Below are 16,263 nucleotides of genomic sequence, written 5' to 3'. Positions count from 1 at the left end.
CTTGGGACTTGACTCGGACTTGAGGACAAAGACTTGGGACTTGACTCGGACTTGCAAAACAATGACTTGGTCCCACCTCTGGTTTTAGGGCACTTGATTTTGGACTTGAAGAGTCATACAGCACTACAAAATGGTGAACACACTATACAGTGCCCTAGGTAGTGAGTAGGAATCCGGAAACAACCCAAGGCCTCATTTCAGCAATCATTTCCTAAATTCCTCCCTGATGAATCTTTGAGGTCATGCCACTATGGAAATCTTCAAAGGTAAGCAGAAGAGTTTTTGTTTGACCATTTTTTTTTTGCTTTAGGAGTCTAGAGTTATGCATCTTCAATGTAGTCACTGATAAGAGATTAATCCAAAGGGAACAACCAACCCACCAACTAAACTTTATGTTCTCATGTGCTTCTGTGTTTAAACTGTGCATATATTTTTTCTTGTATCTGCACATTGTACACATATATGCAACTTTTAATGCCACTTGCAGCCTTACCCTCCTCTGTTAATCCATCTACACCAATACTAAACAAGGTGAGTCTTTTTACTGCTCCTCTGCAGTCAACCTTGAACTTTACGTGTGTTTCTGTTGTCTGTCTGATCTCATTTTGGCTGAAACCTATTTCAAAATTGTGTGAAATTCTCCTGTGTAAAATTAATAAAGTTCTATTTTTGTATTTTAAATTATATCACTCTCTCCAATCAGTAATAAGCATGTTAGAAGGCCACACCCCTGTCAATCAAACACTTCAAACGTTCGATGCAGACCACCTACTTTTATTGATGCATCTGATTGGTCACTTTATAACTTACTACAGCAAAAATATTATTAAAAAATAGGATTAGCAAAAACATGTTAAAAAAAGAGGCGTCAGAGTAAGAACAGTTATTCTGACAAATAAAATGACTAGTAATAGTTTATTTCTCAATATAAATCAATGGAATTTCAGCTTTTTGGGACCAGAGGGTACTTCCTGTTTTTAAACAGTATTTTTAAAATATTAATTTTCAAAGTTTCAGAAACGGATAGTTTGTTTGAACTTCACTAGACAAATTTGTCTGTAAAAGATGTTAAAGTGCTGTGTGGTCAGTTCTTTTTAAAAGTTTGGAATAAAAAAACGGACTCATATCTATTCGACCATTAATGTCAACAAGCATATCTCAACAGAGCAAACCGAGTCTGTTTTAGTGTGGAGTCCTTCTTATAATCATCTGCTCCCTTAAGTATTTTTACAGGGCTGAAGGAGCAGCTGCACTTCTTCACTTTGAGACTGCAGAGTCCTCTCGGAGTGCCAGGATTGCACTCAGCCTCCGTCTCAGCTGACATCTCCTGCGCTGTTTAATGCGACTTCCCGGCTAGATTTACTGTGATGGCTTTTGAGGCAAAGAGGTATAATATGACAAAACATGGCCCCATAACCTCGGGATATTCAACATTGTTTAGAGGTGGTGAAACCCATTTAGCTGGAGGATTGGCAAATATATTGCCTTCCTCCCTTCTCATGTACAGAATTTCAATAAAATTGGGTCGTAAATCAGGGATGAATTCAAACTTGCGACTTGGTCTATTTTTCTTTGCTGTTCGGGCCCCTGCTTGTGAGGAAGAAGCTTAAGGTGGGTGGGGAGTGTGTGTGAAGTTATTTTCCATTTCTGCATGTTTGCCATGTGAATCATGTCAGTGCATAAAGCTGAGTTTGTCACAACGAATACTCAAAGAAGTGATCTGTTGCAAACTTGAGGTAAGAGTCTGTAACTTGGATAGGACAGAACATGAAGAGGACATAGCTACAGCCATCAACGTCCAGAACCAGATGTCCAGAACTGGAAGTTCAAAATAACTAAAAAAGAAAACTTTATTTTAACTTTGGACCCTGTTCGTACATTCACAACAGACTCGGAAGCACGTGTTAAAGTGACTGCTTCCAATAAAAGGTCCATCCAAACATGTACAGATCCAGGACTTCCACTTCAAAAACTCTCGCCTTCATGTGTTAGGCAAGTTTCTAAGTCGATCAATCATGACGGAGAAATGAATAATTGAAGTTTGTGCCCAAACACAGTTATATGACACCAAGTCCTATATATGAGAATAGAGCTGTGAAAGAAAACACCAAAGATTTTCTAAATATTTTCCACTTTGACATTTTGCACCAAGCATCTTTCATCTTTCATTGGGTAGGTAGAAACCTACATCTCAGAAAGCTTCTAAAACTCCAGAGAATGACCCTATTTTTGTTCCTAAATGTCTGTCTGCATCTTTTCCTCTCATTGTTGAATTTCATCCAACTGCAGAGCTACTATTGTCACGCTTTTGTCTTGAGACATGTTCCAGTTGATTCTATACTCGTCTACATTGTTCTTTAACTAATGCAGTTGCTGACTCACCTCCTATTTTGCTCCAATGTTTCAGATGTAGTCTACTTTCTGTTTGCTCTTTTCTGTAGTTTATATCTGTCTGGCTCTTTTGTCTTGTATCAGATGTTCCAGTGTTTTTCTGTCTCTATCTTGTCCTTAAAAACTTGCTCAGTCCCAGTGGATAATCGCTGACCGTCTCTGAGCCTTGTTCTGGAACTTTCTTCCTGTTCTTCGGTCTGGATGAAAGTGTTACTTTTTACAGTCACTGTTTTTTGCTGGCACAGCAAACGGGATTGTTCAAGGAATCCTTTGAAGAGATCTGGTTCAGCATCACAAACTGGAACAGTTGGACCTTATTGAAGTGATCTGAACTAAAGGATCCTTTCTTTCTGTTTTAACAGCATTGTTTTTTTGTATTGTTGCTTTGTAAACAAATTACAATGTTTTTCATAGAATAAACTGTGTTCTTTGCATAGTTTGGCTGGAAGTGCGACTTATACTCAGGAGTGACTTATATGTATTTTTTAAACTATATGGTATAAATATTTTGTAAAATAAATTTCACCCTAAAGTGCGATTTAAACTCTAGTGTGACTTATTTATGATTTTTTTTCTTTATTCTGCTTTTTTTTTGGCATCTGCAACTTGTACTCTGGTATTTAGTTTTAGTTTGGTTTAGTTTTATTGTTCATTGTTTATGCCAGCTCAGTTCCAAAGAAAAAGAAAAAGGCATGAACAATCGAAGTCAGACAGAAGAAGTGACTTTTAGTCAGAAAAACACGGTAAATGGATTTTTAAAAATATTATTTCATCAGGACCTAACTGATGGAAAAGCAGGAAACACTAAAGCCTCATTTCCATTGAGCGGTCCGGACCGGTCCACTTCTGGCTGGTTTAGAATAGTCCGGGCAATTCAAGAGAGCATTTCCATTGAGTGTTGAACCATCAATGCACATGCAGGGTGTAGACTGACGACGTAGCTGTGTCAGAACGGTGAACCTACAACAGATCTCCGTATCTCCAGTCCCTGACTCCCGTGAATAATAAATTCTGAATGCAAAGAATTTGAGATGATTGAAGAAGATTGCAAGAGGAAAAAAAATACTGCCGAAAAGAGGACAAAACTTTCGGCCTGTATCTTGAGTCGGGAAAAGTGCTGGTCGGACGTTGTTGTTGTCGTAAAACCTTTCTGCCAATCAGTGGATTTCATCGTGTGACGACAAAAGATCCGCTTTAACTGGTCCATTCCCTTTTTATATGGACCTACAGCAAACAGGGGACCAAAAATGCTACGAATCGGTCTGGCCTAATGGGCCCATTTTATAATGAAAATGCTCAATATACCATACTGGTCCGGTCCTGTTCGATCTGGACCGCTCAGTGGAAACTAGGCATTAATGTATTCCTGTTAAGACTGCAGCTAAAACCAATTTCAGCATTTAAATATATATATGAAGAGACCCAACGGTTTTGCTATCTATGAAGGATTAGAAGTTGAATAAAACCTAAACACTGCAGTAGCTCCTGGGGACGCATCGATGGAATGTGAATGTCAGCGATCTCTTTATTTACTCTCCATATAAAACCATGAGCAGTAATTAAAAGCAGGTCTCCTCCCCAGCTGGAGGGTAATTGGCTGTTTCAAAGAGCCAACACTTTATACGTGGGGAGTGTGTGGGTGTTGGCAATAAAGCCAGAGGAGAAACCGAAACTGCGAAAATACTGAACCTGTATGTGTTTGTGTGCACAAGTGTATTAAAATTAACTCCAATATATTTTTGCACCTCCTCCACCTCTCCTCCCCTCCTCCCACAGGGGATAAGGGTCAGCGGCAATGGTCCAAGTCATCAACCGCTCCGGATTTCTTTATGAGGACATTAACATTCGAGCATATTCATTATCAGTAAGTGTAGTAAGATGGATCAAACGCAGACCCTCTGCTGCCATTAAAGTCTGCATCCTTAAAATTAGAACAGGATTTTGTGAAGGCTTAAAGGAGGAAAAGGGGGTGGAGTTTTTTTCGCATCAACCTAACAGGGTCATCTGTGGATGCTGTGGTTTTAAAGCATCCTGTGACAAAAAGTTTATTTTTGTTGGTCTCATTTTAAAACCAGTAACTTTTTGTCATTTGGATTCTAATGTTAAAAACTTCTACATCTCTTTTATCCCTTCTAAATTGAAAGGTTTCAACAAAGTTGAGTTTATTAGTGGATTGTAATTTGAAGACAAATATAATTATTAGTTTAGAAAAAGAAAATGTACTTTTTCTTAGTATATCTTTAGAAATACTCTATTTATCATCTACTGCTTCATGCTTCTGCCACACCTCCTTTAACAAGGACAAACCTTTTCCTAACAGATCTGTAAGCTATTTTACATTAATTTTTTACGTTGAAAAGCATGAGCTGCAGTCAGAAGAGTATTTACGAGATACAATAATGAAAGAATGAATTATTGTCATGTGAGGAAAAGAACGTGTAATCAAGGAAAGTCAGAAAAGGGAAGATTTGGGTCCACTAAATGAAAAAGTTCTAGTTTTATCCTATGGAGAGAAAATACCCCAATTTTTGTGTGTGTAGACGTGAAAAGAGTGTCAAATCGGATTTAAATTTGGGTTTGTGTGTGCGTTACAAGCGATTTGTGCGTAGTCTTTAAAAATTTGTGTGCAAAGTTGTTGTAATTTTATGTTGATCATGTGTGAAAATAGTTTGTATTTTTTTTAATTTTGCAATTTTTGTACATTTGAATACACAATTGCAAGTACACCAAGTTATACACAAAATGTATAAGTTATGAATCAACAATTACGCACACAAAAAGCCAAAGGTACACACAAATCAAGAATTACGCACACACAAAGAGGGGTGAGTCTATTTTCTCTACATGTTGTCTTGTTACTGCATTCTGTCCCCGATCAATCACATTTATCTACTAATGGTCTGCGTTTTGGCAAATGCAGATTGATAGATTCATGTAGTTTTTGTTAAGTTTATCTAACTTTGTAGTAATTTTATCAATTAGAACTCACTAGAATTCATCTAAAGTTGAAATATTTTAGTAAATGAATGCATAAAAACACACAGAAAGTCTTCCAGGTGTGTGGTCAGCTGCAGCATGCTCTTTATGTTTCACTCAGAGGACATAAAGTCAACAAGACGGTTGTTAAAGTGTGTTCATTAACATTCACTAATTGATTTCTGCTCATCAGGCCAAATGTTTACTGTTAATTGTTCTTTCTCTAAACGATGGTTGATTAGTGTTTAACGCACAAACCAGTTGTGGTTTACACATAACTGTCTGCCTCACCAACAGCAGGAACACAACGCCGCGCAGACCACAGGTGTTTACGGCCAGTTAACGGCCCTCTGAGACACACAACACTGTTAATTAGCGCTTTAATTAGGGTGTTAATTGTTCCTGGCCTTGGTGAGTAATCACAATGCTCTGTTTAATCCGTTTTATGCTGTGAAATGACATGTGAACGAGTATTTCATTCTAATAAGTTAGCTATAAATAATTTGTAATTGTAAACTTCAGTCTTAAAGTCAAACTCACCACTTCACAAATAGATTTTTGTTGCTGCCTTTTTAGTAGATAACAGGTCAACAATTTACAGAACTCACAGTTTGACATGAACTTTTGCCGTGTGTGAATATCACATTTTTGTATGTAATTTTAAAACGTAGCATTTGTGCTCAAATATGTTCTCCAATTACGAGGTAGTTATGAACAATCCAGATTCACACAAAACCTGTATGAAAACTAGAACCTGAGGCACTAATACAAAACAGAATCCAAGACTAAAGAGTGCGATGAATACAAGAGAAAATTGAACATGTAAACCTGAACCTTCTCAGCCACTAAAGGGTACGAGTAACGGTGAGTCATTTGTCGGTTCGTTGTCTTTTGGATGTGCTGAGTCTTTCTTTGTTGAGGAATCGTTCAATTTTGGAAACCTGTTCTCTAAGCAATGTCTGCTGGTTCTCCATCTCCGGAGGGAAGGACGGGTCCCACTGTGGTCCTGAACTCAGGCCCGCAGCTGAGGTGGAAGTTCTGCTACACCTGAGTAAAATAAAGTTAAAATGCAAGAATTCCCTTTAATATTTGGCATTGAAGACAACCGCTGAAAAAAGCTTAAAAGTAAAATGCTTTAGTAAACAAAACGACACTTAATTTCTCTCTTAGGACATTGATTCAGCGTTTAGAAGTCTGTGGGTTAAAGGGAGACAAAAGAGAGCTAACACTACACAAAATTAGAAAATCACATCCCTAAATCCCTTTAACTAAATCATTATATAGCCCTTTAAGAAGTGAGTTATTTTTTTTTTTAGATAATGCTCCTTTTATCCAGAGATCTGCCTGAGGGATAGTGCAGTGTTACCTTTTTTAGGCCATGCACAAGATTAATGTCAGACAATATTTTAATAGACCAGAGTTTAATTTTTTTAAGCTTTTGGTTTCGGGAAAATCTATTTTTCAAACTAAAATGCTGCTATATGGAAAGTAGTTTAAAGAGACACTCTGAAAGTATCAACAATGATAACTTAATCCAGGCTCAGATTATCTTTTAAGACAAAAGATATGCTTATTAAATATTTATCCATTGCCTTTTTTAAATAAAATAAAGCAAGAATGACAAACATAAAATACTAAACAGGTGAAGTTTTCTTTTAATGAGTGTCAATTTAATAGATTTGCTTGTTTATTTATTGTTGTAGAAAAAAATTTGCCATTCATGATATAAAAAAACTACAAAAAAGGATTGCTGTAAAATAATGATCTCTGGCTTTAAGAAAGTTTGCTGTTCTGGCAGAATGTTATGGACTATGAAAGTTGATTTGGATCTCATTATTAAATGTATGTTCATTAGCATCACACTTACTCTGATATGTTCTGCAGTGATTGTTTTCCAGCAGTTCCAGAAACATCTTGGAGATGACTAATGGAAGCTTTTCTCGCCTATGAAGAAATACATGCAAAAAATTATTGATCCCCTTTTGGTGAATCGAAAAACACCCACAATGGCAACAACTTTAAACTCCCAAAATGTACTAAATAAATCAAACTTTATTTGTAAATCACTTTATATAGTCAGACTATATATATATACTCTTTATAATTATCCACATTTTTCTTTACAAGAAAGTGGATTTATAATTATTAGGTTTTTACTTTGCAAAATGGGTGACATCATTTGATGTATAGTCTTTTAGGGGTTAGGAAGTAGTGAATGAATTCAGACGTAGCCGATCACTGTAATCGAAGGATCTCATTCTCTGTGTTTCCATGACAAATATGTGCAGATTGTTATCAAAATTCTAGAAATGTCAAAAAACACAATTTCACACACTATTTCCATTAAATCCTCATTATGCAAATAAACACAAATCAACTTACATAATAAGTCATTAAAAAACTTTTCAATGGATGTGAACAATACTTTGATTTACAGCAGAGACATTCAAATTTCGGCACTAGCGCTCATCAACATCTATCAAAGGAGATGTTGGCGTCTTATTCAGGTCAAGGATTGGCAAGCTACGTGGGGGTGGCTTCAGATGAAGGGATTTTGGGAAATCGTGGTTGGTGGTTTTACAGAGGAGCTATGGATCCAACAATTCTGCATGACACCCTAAAATCTCGATGAGCTGTGTGATGCTGTGAGACCTCCTGTGGACCTGATGGTTCAGCAGTACAGTCACTGTTGGTCACGTGACCCATCTGATTCTACAAAAGTGTTTCCATTGCAGTTTTGTGAAATACATCAATTTCATTATGCCTCAAAAGCCGCTTCCTCCAAGCGATAAATGTGAGGTTTTTTTTTAAATTGTTGTTTCCATTAGGTAAATTTTATTAGCACAAATCCAATTTGCACAGTTTCATAGCCAATGGAAACCTAGCTAGTTACTGTCAATATGATCTCCTTGTTTACTGTGAAGTGTCGCCTCTCCTCTGACGGGATCTTTCAGCTTCTTCCACAGATGTTAATGGGATTTAGATTCACTTCAGAAAATTTTTTAAATTTTACCCTCAGCAAATCTATTTTGGATCATTATTTGTTGAAAAAAACCATTAACTCTGACCAGCTTTTCGTACCCAACAGATTTAACCCCCCCTGTTACAGGTCCAGCAATGTAGTCCCAGACCATAACACAACCTCCTCCATGTTTCAGTATTCAAGTTCTGGTTTTGTCTCATCAGTCCAAAGAATATCATTTTCAAATGATACTTTTGAGCAAGGATATAAAAGCAATCTTTGATTTTTTTTTGCTTAATTGTCACACAACTTTTAAATTAAATAGTCAGTGTTTAGTTATTTCAGTGAACACTGAGGATTTTACTTTCAGTAATAACTGAGTCAATTTTATCCAGATATATATCCAGATATATTTGAAAAAAGCCAAATACTTCAGAGCATAAACCAGTTTTGATCGTCTCCCGTCTCTGTTCATCCTAAGAAATGCAACAGCGACTGATAAACAAATGCAAGGTAGGCAAGAAGCAGTAGCAGAGGATGTGTAACAGTATCCAGAGACGGCCGGGCCAGCCTGAACTCTGTGTGACATTTCCAGAGTTTCCCACCGACAAAAACGAAGGCTTTGGCGTTCATCGGCAGTTGTTAAACTATGAGAACACTCTTTCCTCCTGCTGCACTTCAGGCATTTTGTGCTTTATCTCCTTCAGTTGCCAGCACCTGGATTGTATAAAACACTGAATGACAGAGCAGCAATGGTGACAAAAGAAAAGAAAGTGAAAAAGAGAGAAATAACAACAAAGTGGAGAAGAGTGAGTGAGAGACAAATGATGAAGTGAGAGCGGAAGACGGAGAGAGCGACGGATAATGACTGAGTAAGTGAAAGAGGAGAGGAACCCCAAGCATCATTAGGTAGTTTTTCCTGCACAGGTCATTCGTTCTCAGTCTGGCTGTTACGGAGCATCTGTGGGTTCAACGCACATCAGCTCCGTCCTTTCACTCAACACCCGGCTTAACGTGACCTCGAAGAGAAAACGAGTTTTAAAGCTCCAAAATATTTTAAAGCATTCATGCTCAAATACAGGTTCACACTCTGAATCACAGATTCTAAAAACCTTTAGGAACATGTCAGCATAATTTAACTGGCACACTCATTAAGCTGCAGCACACGTTCTCCCCCGAGGGCCACTTGGAGACAGCTTATAAAATGATGAAGTTTAGACTTTAAGGGCCAGAATTGACCTTGAATCCATTTGTTTCATTGTGAGGTATGCAGTCCTTCGAAAAAAAAGAAGCAAAGCCATTCAGCTCCAAGGCCATAACTTAAAGATTATCTGGCTATTCCTAAGAATTATTTACACACTCATACATACATATAGAGAAAGAGAAAAACATTGGAAGTTTTTTTTTTTTTATCTTTGTACTTTACTTTTGTTGAATTTTCAAACCAGCAATTTGCTGAGTTCTGTCTGACATGCAACATAAGAAAATATAGATTTGATTGGACCAAATTTTTAAAGGATCTACACATATATTACCTTTAGCACACAAAATAACTATTTGTTAATGAAATATTTGCATGCTCCTTTTCCGACCAGGAAGAAAGACGCCTTGATCTCTGAGGCTCCGCCTTTCGCTGCTTGTGGGTGGTGCCCATTTTATGACATCAACCCAGAGCTGGCCTGAGCAGTGTTTCTGTTTCTCCCACAAAAACGAACATCCGAACTTTTCCAAAGATGGACGTGCCTATTTTGTAGCTTAACACACTTTGATGCAGTCTAATCTGGAATTTGAAATCTCTTGCAAAATAAAACACAAAAACCTGTGTTGTTTTCTAGAGTAATTCATTAGAAATTTGCCACTGAGTGTGAGTAGGACCATTTTGCGGGCCAACCTCGCCCTTGTTTTGGCCCACCCATTATCTTTACTACAAATTCGCTTTTTTCAAACTGCATTTGTTTGTTTTTGATTCACAACTATTTTTATAAAGAAATAGTCAGAAATGCAATTTTGAGCTTAATTTTCTTCATATATGTCCATCATCATCATCATTGGAAAAATACCACAAGAACTTGTTAAAGACATCAGAGTTGGTCTTTAAATTTTTCTAGTTTCTCACATCTGTAGGTTATCCTAATACTTCTTAAAAACTGACCGTTTCCCCTGCTGGGGATTCACTGCAAATCCTTCCTTTTGCTTCCCACTCTCTTTCATGTCGTTTCCTTGAAATATCTGCATCTGCACTGGAGGCGCTGAACAGGTCCGACGCTCTCAACATCACCAGGGGGACTGTCAGACCAAGTACAAATGTACAAGGGTCACTGTCAGGTGATCCCAAACATTCAACAGTGGTACTTTGCGTTCTTCACATAAATTTCAGCCATCACCTTTGTTTTGCCTGCTTTTGATAAACAGTGATGCTGAGACAGCTTGACGTGCCTGAATCTCGTCAGATCCGCTGGAATTTAGTCCAGAAAAAAAACCTCCCTTGAGAGAAAAATAAAGACTTTAAAATGCTAAACTGAAAGGTAGAATTTACGGTTGCAGTTGTTCCATACGGAACAACCATAAAACAAAAAAAATATTTAATTGCATTCAATTAAAACAACAAGAAAAGGCAAAATGGGTGATCTTTGTTTTAATTTTTTTGTGTAAAAAAAAAAACGGATGATCTTCACAAATAGCCGCCATGTGTTCATGCCTTGATTCCTATTTTTTTTTTTTTTAGTTTATGTGTTATGAATTTATTTGCTTATTAGTTATTTGCTTTTGTAGGTTTTAAATATATTAGGACAAAAATCACAGAAAAAAATTTGAACAAAGACCACCAATTTTTTATTTTTTATAAATGAAAAAATTAGAACAAAAATAACCATTTTTTAAGTTGAATGCATTAAGCTTCCATAGTTCTCAAATATGTCTGAAAAACTGTATTTCTTCATTTATGTTTTCTTTTAAAGACACAATTTTGTTGTGTGGAAACAATATCGTTGTCCAAGCAGTAACTGAATTTAATTAAAAATCAAAGAATACATGTATGGGCAAACATATTGTGAGTCTAATAAAAGTAAAAGTGAATGAAGTCTAAAAGAGAATTTAATATGATCCTGTGAATGTTTAAATACCTGTCTGAAGGGATGCAGATCTGGCTTTTCTCGGGAGCCCAAAGCTTTCCTCTGACTATTGTTCCAGTCAAATAAAGACTTGTAAGTCTTCACGTCGGCCACAGAGGAATCATTGATCTTCAGTGACTTGTTGCTCTCATGACTGGAATTGATGGAAGCTTTGAGTTTTTTCACTGCCTCTCCTGTGTCTCTGGGTGTGTCGTTTGTCATTTGCTCTTGATATCTTTTAGTTTCTTCTTCAGGATCATAGGGCGCAGTCTCCTCTGCTGAACAGGATGTTCTAATATTTGTGTTTACAGTGGTACAGATGCTGTTTTCACACGTCTTCACATTTAAATGACCTTTGGCATCCTCAGATGGGCTTTGAAGTTGGTTCATTTCGACAAACTCACACTTCTGATCCACTTGTTTTTCATCAACGTGCTTCACAATCGAATCAGGGTCTGAAGAATCTCGAGCTTCTGTTTGACTTTCATTCATTTCCATAGGAGAGTGAACCGATAAAGGTGTGATATTCAGGTGTGAGGTCAAGTCGGTTGACGTGTCTGGACATTTGGTAGGAAAATCTGTTGCTTTTCTCTGAGGATTTTCCTGGTTAACTGACAGATTCTGAAGTAACTGAGAATCCTGACATGAAGTTTGGACCACATCGTGGTGGAGAGCCTGCTCTTCCTGAAGGACGGAGTTCTGTTGCTCATCTGTGCTAACAAGATGCTCTTTTCGATCAGCCTCATTAAATTGACAGCAATCACTGACTGTGACTTTTAGAGAGGGGGTTTGTGAGGGCTCACAGACAGGCGGCTCTGCATCCTCGGGGTCACTGACCTGCAGAGCGGCCGTGTCTTCAGTCATATCTGCATCGGCCTGAGCTGCTATCTTTGGGTCTGGTGTGTGCTGGGCTGTCTGTCCTCTCCGCTCCACTTCATTCATTATGCCTCCATCTGGTTTATCAATTCCTTGTGTTTCTGAGTTTTGGTGCCCGTGTGGTTCTGTTGCCAAACACACACTACTATTATCCAGAATTTGTTTATCTCCACCACTTTCATCTTGGATGTCTTCTTTGTCCTGAAGATTTAAACTACAGCCTTCCTGTTCTTTGTTGTGCTTTTCTTCCTTTTCTTCAAATTCTTTGTCATGTTCTTCATTTGTCTGTAAATTTGCTAGTTTATCTGGGCTCCCACAGTTCAGACTTGATGCAGTCGGAAAGTTAACGTTCCTCTGGAGAGCGTCAGCATCTTTCAGATCATTTGAAATAAAATTTGAGCTCTGATTTCTTTCCTCTGTGTCACAGCTGTTGACAACATTGTTTGCTGTACTGGCCTCTCCGGATGGGCCTGGATCAGTACTCTGGCTGAGTGTGTTGTCTTTTGTAGTTGTTGGTGGTGAATGTGGCTGCTCATCTGGCATTTCTTCTCCTGAAAAAAAAAACATGAAAATGTTGTGGCCATTTTAATGCGTTGAATCTTAAAAAATTAGAAAAGATCAAATACTTTGTTTCTTGGAGCATGAGAGTTAAGTTTTTGAATAAAACAATAATTGAGTTTTTAAACTATAAATGACCTGTAGTTGTTGCAGCATCAGCAGCTTCTGTCTCCTTCTGAGGCTCCTTCTCATTTTCTTCAGTGGAAACGAGGTTCTGCAGACTGCTGAGATCAGGTTGCTCAGAGCAGGGGATGGACTCACAAGGGATTTCACCTTTGTCGTCCACTTCTGCTGAATACATCTGAATAATAAAAAAGATTTAATGGAAAACAAAAATAACCTGCAAATGTTGTAGCTTTATTTCACTTTTGTCTTCATAAAAACAAAAAAAACTGTTAAAAAGCAACAAATTCTGATGATTTTCAGGTTCATCTTTTATTTTCTTTTTCTAACCTAATCATGGTTCAAGTTCAGTTTTGTGTATTTCCTAACTATCTTTTGTTTGTTTTGCCCTCAAATGAAACAACACCCAACTACATAAATTATAATCTAATTATATACCAATCAACAACTTTGTGTCAATGAATCTTCATCCTATGTAAAAAACAAACAAACAAAAAAAAAAACTAAATTTTAAACCAAATTCTTTGTAGTATCCTTTTTTCTAAATAGATTTTCAGAAACCAGAAGCTTAAAGATGTCAACTTTTGACCGGTCCATGAAAATATTGTCTATTCTGTGGCCTGAAAAAGGTTGGGGACCAATGCTTTAATTTTTACTTTTTTGTGTGTTGCTTATGTGTTCAACCCACCAAGCAAATTGATGGAGTTAATTTTAATTTTAAAAGCTCAAAGAAAACTCCACCTAAATAATCTAAATGTTTCTGTTTGCTAAAAGGAGGTCACATTTTGAGTGTTGTTTTCTCGTTGATGGAGAGCTGTGTACCTCCTCTTCGTCTGTGTGTTGGACCATCAACTTCTTGGAGAGCTCAGCGTGTTTCTGTTGAAGATCTTCATGAGCTTTCCTCACTGCTTGTCGGTCTTCCTGCTCTGTCTTGATTTGATCCAAAAACATCGCCTTCTGCTCATGGACACATACAAGTCAAACACCTGCATTTCTTCAACATAAAAATAAACCTGTAATAAAACACTGAATCATGACTGTCTACAAACTCCAGGTTCTGTCTAACCTCTTTGTCCCAGCTGGTTTTGGAAGCAGTGAAGCTCTCGGTGAGTTGGGCCAGCCTGTCCTGCAGCGCTTTGCTTTGCTCCCATGTCACCTCGTGCTTGTGCTGAAGGGCCTGCAGTAAAATTAATTACCCGTAGGATTTTAATGCAATACTAAATTTTTTTATACGTTTATTTAACAGGAACAAAAGGGTCTGAAACAGGGATGGGAGAAAGAGGACTTCTTGCTTATACAAATCAGCTGGCTTGTGTCATTTTGATAATGATTTTAATAAATGAATGAATGTGAGAATTAAAATGAGAAAGGAGGTAGAGCAGAAAAGAGACGATAAAGTGCGAGGCCGTAAACAAAGGAGCACACAGGCCGCCGTTCAGCTGGGGAAGGGCCTGTTGTTACAAATATGGATGCTGTGATATATTACTCCATATTTATGAACCACAAACGTTTATTTTATTTTTTTGTGTAATAATTCTTTAAATAGGTATAAATAGAGTTTACGTCAGCGTTAAAAAAATTAAATGTGAGATAATTAAAAAAACAATAAGGACAAGGCGGAAGTCAAGAGTAAGTGATATGATATAATAAAATAGATAAAAAGTAGATTTAAGGAAAAATTAGGGGGGAGTGGCAGACGACTTCTTCCTGGAGTGTTTGCTTCACTCTACCATGGTGCCTTTGAGCAAATGTTCTGACCTGGAACTTCTCTGTTTGTGTCTGTAGCTTCATTTCTACTCTCCTCACTGTCTGTGTTTGCCTCAGCAGCAGCTCCTGTGTGCGCTGCAGAGACCTCAGCATCTCCTGTACAACAAAACACACACACAATCGTTCACAGACCCACTCCGATCATCTTTTGAGCTTTTTGAAAAGTATTCCTAGTGGTCTTTCAATTACAATCAGATTTTTTTGTTTCAGATTTGATTTTGAATCAGTTGATTTTAATATTGATACAGAGTCCCAATTTGATACTTTTTTTTGTCATAAACTGATCCAGGTTGGTCCCCATTTTTATTTTATTCACTTTTTGTATTGTTTAACACTCAAACAGAGCACTTCTGTGAAGTAGCTTGAGCAATTAAGTAAAAATAATGCAACTATTAATTAGAAAAAATGTTACTTATGAGCTAGTAAAAATCATTCATGCCATGTGAGAAAGTTAAGGGTTTTTTATGACTAGCTCATATCGGTGTAACTATTTATCATTTTGGTTGTTTTGTTTTTTTTAGAGGTTATCGACTTATTGATTTATTTTTTTAATCACCTTCTTCCAGAGCCTGCACTTTGCAGCAGCCTCACTGCTGATTCTCTTTGGGTAGTACAGAGAATGGAATTTTAATTTAAAAGAAACAAAAATCAGATTTTTTTCAGCTGAAATGCCTTTGTAGGTCGTTGTTTGCATTTAGACATAAAGTAAGAGATGTTTCCTCAGTTTTAAATGTTTGTTAAAATAGTTCTAGAGTCAGAATCTGTGAATATCTTGCTAACTTTACCTAAATGTTTTTGTGCTTCGTATGCTGCTGCGCTCTATGGCAGTGAGATGAATAATTCATGATATGATGACGTCTACCAGAGCATTTATTTGAAATGGCGAGCCTTAAACATACAGCACTGATCAAAATAATAAAAAAAAAACAAATATTTTATCTTGATTGGGAGATGGCACCCAATTTGTATTGAGTCTGACACTACCTGATCAGGACCGAATTCTGATCATGTGATTGGATCGTTTTCTAGAACATAGTTTCTGCAGAGCAGCAGGAGTTCAATAGAAATTTCTCTCAGAGTTTTGTTCAAGGCCATTGGCGCAGAGCAACCATTGCTGAGAGTTCTCTGTTTACACACTCTCCCACTAGCTTACAGCCCCTCACACCTCAACCTAATATTACCGGTGCAACAAATGTGGCAATATTGGAGCTATCCAGCTGTACAGTTTTGAGCTAGATGCCAGCTCAGACGAGGGAAAAAAAAGATGTACTGCCGCCTACAAGTGGAGCGGAGCAGGGAGTTCGTGGCCCGTCCAGCATATTTTCTACATCAGAAATTAGCCGTTTTTAACCAGCATTTATTTGTCTGCTCCTGATTCACAACGATTTTAATAAAGGAATACTCAGAAATGCAGTTTTACGCTTAATTTTCTTTGTATATGTCCTCCATCACCCCCAAAAAATCCTAATTTTCACTCAAACTCATAAAGATTATAAAGCC

General features: G+C 37.3%; 1 protein-coding gene across 1 annotated transcript in view; it reads right to left on the bottom strand.

The window, feature by feature from the left end:
• Window positions 1–5,918: 5,918 nt before the first annotated feature.
• LOC112152670 (myosin-4) overlaps window positions 5,919–16,263 on the bottom strand; it is a gene marked incomplete in the record, with an annotated part of 23,002 nt that continues 12,657 nt past the window's right edge. The window contains 9 exon segments of the mRNA XM_024282384.2: window positions 5,919–6,414; window positions 7,235–7,311; window positions 10,482–10,615; window positions 10,714–10,813; window positions 11,452–12,866; window positions 13,012–13,174; window positions 13,819–13,953; window positions 14,063–14,173; window positions 14,755–14,859. Coding sequence (XP_024138152.1) covers window positions 6,237–6,414; window positions 7,235–7,311; window positions 10,482–10,615; window positions 10,714–10,813; window positions 11,452–12,866; window positions 13,012–13,174; window positions 13,819–13,953; window positions 14,063–14,173; window positions 14,755–14,859 — 2,418 coding nt within the window.

Source organism: Oryzias melastigma, linkage group LG6, assembly GCF_002922805.2.
Source record: "Oryzias melastigma strain HK-1 linkage group LG6, ASM292280v2, whole genome shotgun sequence".
Taxonomy (NCBI): domain Eukaryota; kingdom Metazoa; phylum Chordata; class Actinopteri; order Beloniformes; family Adrianichthyidae; genus Oryzias; species Oryzias melastigma.
The sequence above is the reverse complement of the archived record's forward strand: the minus strand, read 5'-3'. Positions and strand labels throughout refer to the sequence as shown.